The sequence below is a fragment of the Cibotium barometz genome, chromosome 20, assembly GCF_041138505.1.
Source record: "Cibotium barometz isolate CiBa-2024 chromosome 20, ASM4113850v1, whole genome shotgun sequence".
In the NCBI taxonomy this organism is placed as follows: domain Eukaryota; kingdom Viridiplantae; phylum Streptophyta; class Polypodiopsida; order Cyatheales; family Cibotiaceae; genus Cibotium; species Cibotium barometz.
The window spans coordinates 16,002,972-16,007,702 of NC_141065.1; the positions used below are offsets into that span (position 1 = coordinate 16,002,972).

General features: G+C 40.1%; 1 protein-coding gene across 1 annotated transcript; it reads left to right on the forward strand.

Annotated features, from left to right (window-relative positions):
* The first annotated feature begins 1,654 nt into the window (after positions 1-1,654).
* On the forward strand, positions 1,655-2,833 carry LOC147627582 (uncharacterized). The gene is made up of 3 exons (XM_086815095.1): positions 1,655-1,814; positions 2,015-2,076; positions 2,296-2,833. Exons 1-3 carry the CDS (start codon positions 1,706-1,708, stop codon positions 2,503-2,505), a joined length of 381 nt encoding a protein of 126 aa, XP_086671221.1. The 5' UTR covers positions 1,655-1,705; the 3' UTR covers positions 2,506-2,833.
* The last annotated feature ends 1,898 nt before the right edge of the window (positions 2,834-4,731 follow it).

Sequence of the window (4,731 nt, forward strand, 5' to 3'; positions counted from 1 at the left end):
AACACGTCTTGTGTTCGAATCTCACTCCCGTCGGATAGATCATATTTGGTCTCTTGGGATTGTTCCTACGACGTTAAAAGAGCTTCTTCTTCTTCTTCTCTCTCCCCTCCACTCACACACACACACACACACACACACACATACACACACACACACACGCTATCTCTCTTCTCACACATACTCTCCCACATATAGAAACTCTCTCTCTCTCTCTCTCTCTCTCTCTCTCTCTCACACACACACACACACACACACACACCCACATGTAAATATATATTATCTATAATATTATATTTTATTATATTTAGAGATGTATACCTATATATACATGCGCATTTATAAAATAAATAAACACATATACACATATATTTTTAATTAATATTAAATTTTAACACGTGGGGATGCATGATGAGGTGTGTTCACTCTTAAATAAGTGTATCTTAGTGTCTTTTGTCTTCTCTTTTGCATACATATGTATGTGATTGTGTGTGCACATACACACGTATATGTGATTGTGTAATATCTTCACACATGCATGTGTTGTGCAAGTGTCTTGATTGTGTGTATGTGTTAGTGTGTATTTGTTGTGTGTGTGTGTACATGGTGTGTATGTTTTTATATATGTGTATCCATAGCGAGTGTCTGCATGTACGTGTGAGCATGTGAATATACTCGTGTGTACATCTATGTGTGTGCACGTGCAGGTGCATATGTGTGTGTGTGAGTGTGTGCATGTCCATGTGTGTGCACATGTACTTGTGTATGTGAGTGTATTTATGTGCTTGTGTGCATGTATACACATGTGTGTATGTGCAAGCTTGAGTATGTGTGCAAGTGTGCATATCTCTATATGTTGCATGTGTGTCCATGTGTGCGAGTGTGTGTATGTGTGTTTGTATGCGTGTGTGCACGTATCACATGCTTGTGTCTGTGTGTTATGTGTGTGTGTGTGTGTGTATGCATGAACATACATGTGTGTGCGTCGATATACATATAAATCTATTTATATATACATGCTTACATACCTATAGATACACATACATACATAATATATATACATGTGTGTGTATGTATATTCACTCTCGTACACATGCACATAATATTTGAGTATGTGTGCAAGTGTGCATATCTCTATATGTTGCACGTGTGTCCATCCGTGCGAGTGTGTGTATGTGTGTTTGTATGCGTGTGTGCACGTATCATGTGCTGGTGTCTGTGTGTTGTGTGTTGTGTGTGTGCATGAATATACATGTGTGTGCGTCGACATACATATAAATCTATTTATATATACATGCTTACATACATATAGATACACATACATACATAATATATATAAGTGTGTGTATCTATATGTATACAAAGATTTCATTGAAAGATGTGAGATGAGATCTTCTTAGTTTCAAATTCAAAATTGTATTGGAAGATGTGAGATTTGGCTCCTCCTCACGCTTGAAGGAGGAGTGGTTATTTTGAATTAGCCCCACCTCCTTTGCCCATGTGGAGGGAGGTGGGGTTGTAGTTAATCTTGTATAGATTCCCCTTTGTACAGGCATGATGATGGCCAAAATACATATACTAACAACAACTTGACATTTCTTATATAAGAGTCGAATGGCCATCGTCGAGAGTCACCAAGCTAGTCTGCATATCTCTCTCTCTCTCTCTCTCTCTCTCAAAAACTCTCACCATTAGAACCAAAACAAGTATGAGGCAGTTGGCTTTCATGAACATTTCGGTAGTGTTGCTATCACTTTTCCTTACAATTGCCCCATTCCATGCTGTAAGCTCAAAAAAGCTTCAGCCTCTATCACATTGTAAGTGCGCGTACATACATTCAATGCAGGATGCACATTGGCTCTAGCTGGGGCTTCATTCAATGAGAGCAAGAGTAGTACATTTTGATGAATGTTGTTAGTAGATTTTGATTATAGATGTGTTTGGAGATTTTGATGCATCTGCTCTCTCTCTCTCATTCATACGCAAACAGGAGTGTTGACAGTAGTTGTTTTTGCAGCAAAGCTTCCTTCGGCAACAACACCAGAGATGCACGAGGCCACTCCAGCCTACGGAGATGCGGTTTGCACTTGCCATTGAAACTAGATTACGCTGATTAGTCTACAGCATCAATAGATGATTTACTTAGCATAAATTTAAGTAGGTCTAGGCGCTCTCCATGTAAGCAATTAGCTCACTGTGAATGAGGTATTCTTTGAAGCATCAGTTCAGAAGTCGATTTTAGGACTTGAAGTACGTCCAAGCCCATTAAACTGCTGTTGATGGGTTTTGATGGCGCAGAGCACAAAGGGTCATCTCTACGAGGAGGGAGCGACAAGCAGGAAGCTAATGGGGTCGTTCGTAGACTATGTTCCGGCAGGACCCAACACAAGCCACGACCCAAAGCACAGGCCTTGGCTTCGTTCGGGCGTCCCCGCTCCCCCGGCCAGTGCAAGCAACAGCAGCAGCAGCACAACTGCAAGCCCACCTCAAAGCCCTCCTTCGCTTTAAACACACTACCCGTCCTCTTCCGTTCAAATTACGTTTTGTATGAGTGGTATTGGAGATGTGTAATAAATAACCTTCTACATTTGAGGGCGTGAAGGGGGCAGCCCGTTGAAAAAGCTGACAAACTGTCAGCTTTTACCAACTCCTCTAGCTAGTGTAGAGGGTTTTGAAACAAACCCCCTCTACACTCTCTATTTTCCCTCTAATCCCTCCAAATGTAGAGGGTTATGGGATGGCCTCTAATCATGTAGTATTCCTAGCGTCACCTTCTTTTTCCCATACTTCCTTTGTATTGAATTATTTGTAATGTTTTCTCTTCAACTTTTTTGTATCTCCCTCTAATCAGATATTTTAAGAAATTGAATGGCATGGTCAAACAACTCTCTCTCTCTCTCTCTCTCTCTCTCTCTCTCTCACACACACACACACACACACACACACACACGAGAGGCACACCTTATACGACTTGCAACAGTAACAACTAGCACAGCAAACAAGACCACCACCACACTAGCAGAATACCAATGACAAAGTCAACAAGCCCAAGAGCATACATACTTGTTGCTTTATGGATAACTCCTCAAGCCCCTCCACAAACTCTATCCCTCTTCTTTTCTTCACTAAAACTCCTGTCAACTTAAATATAACATTAACATTGTTGAGGACTTAACCCTAGGAGATTTAGCCTTAATAAGGCAAAGTACTAAGAGGTATGTTGATCTTACAATAATCATGTCTATATTGTGATATATTCTTACCCCCTTCATCCCATCATGCTTAACTTCAACATAACATTGACATTGTTGAGGACTTAACCCTAGGAGATTTAGCCTTAATAAGGCAAAGTACTAAGAGGTATGTTGATCCTATAATAATCATGTCTATATTGTGATATATTCTTACCCCCTTCATCCCATCATGCTTAACTTCAACATAACATTGACATTGTTGAGGACTTAACCCTCCTTAATAAGGCAAAGTACTAAGAGGTATGTTGATCTTATAATAATCATGTCTATGCTATGGTATATTCTTACCCCCTTCATTCCATAGTGCTTAATTTCACATCGTGGTGTGTCGAGTACTTCTAAACTCCATCATGCCAAATGATAGGGAGGAATTCTTACACTTGCCATCCTCTTCCCTCACACACTAGAAACCATCTAGGCTAGTACTGAGTGGTTCACAACACAAGGGTGGTTAGAAGAATACAACGCACCACCACTCTCAACACCCAACACATTAGAAACCATCTGGGCTAGTATTGAGTGCTTCACAACACAAGGGTGTTTAGAGGCATAAAACACACATAAATACTTCATGAAAGCTCCCTATATCCCCCACATGGCATGCTTAAGCTATACCAATACATTTATAATCATCTAGAAGCCATGTTTATTTCATGTGTCAATGATTTTGTCTTAGAGCATACAGAATATAGAATCTCCTCCACCACATATTCCTAAGAGTGAGTGGACTTCTGTATGCATTTTGCCTTAAAGCATATAGAATATCCTCCACCACATATTACTAAGAGTGAGTAAGCTTCCGTATGCACCTAAAGAGGATGAGAGGGAAGATTTTGAGGATATGCCCCACCTATTAACCACCACCTCACCGCAAAATTACTGCCTTTTCTCACCCCACTCACTACAAAATTATTTCCTTCTCACCCCACTCCACCAAGCAATGTCAATCGATATCGAAGCATGTTGAGGTACTTTCCAGTGTGGTAAGTTCAACACCAATTGTGTAATTGTTAGCAAATTAAGTATGAGCCTATGATTCATACAAGCAACCTAATTCTAGCCAAAGCTCATGTTCAAAGCTTTAATGGAAATAACACCTTTCAACCTAACAACCAAGATTATCAAGAATCTTACACCACCATAAAGAAGAAGACATGGATGATGCTATATCCAATCAAAGCACCCATGCTAGATGTGATAAAGCTTATACCATTGGCAAGTCTCCTTCTTTCTCTTATGGTCCCTTACTTTTTTTTTAGTTCAATCCTTGCATGTCTAGGATAGTAGCTTATGAGTAGGTATGAATATGTGGTAGCCTTAAGCTTCAGAGATTTTTGATTGACTACGAAACCATAGAATAGATGAGCTTCTTGCCTTCATCAAAGGCAACATCATCTCTCTCCATCCACCCCAATTTCGAGGTGTGGTGTGACAACATGAATATGGCATTGACATTAGATCTAGTGCACCCAAACACAGA

Bases quoted from the DNA above. Each gene is read 5' to 3' on its own strand.
- LOC147627582 (XM_086815095.1), top strand. From the start codon at position 1,706: ATGAGGCAGTTGGCTTTCATGAACATTTCGGTAGTGTTGCTATCACTT. The intron at 1,815-2,014 runs GTAAGTGCGCGT...TTGTTTTTGCAG, and splicing joins GCTTCAGCCTCTATCACATT to CAAAGCTTCCTTCGGCAACA. The intron at 2,077-2,295 runs GTTTGCACTTGC...TTGATGGCGCAG, and splicing joins CTCCAGCCTACGGAGATGCG to AGCACAAAGGGTCATCTCTA.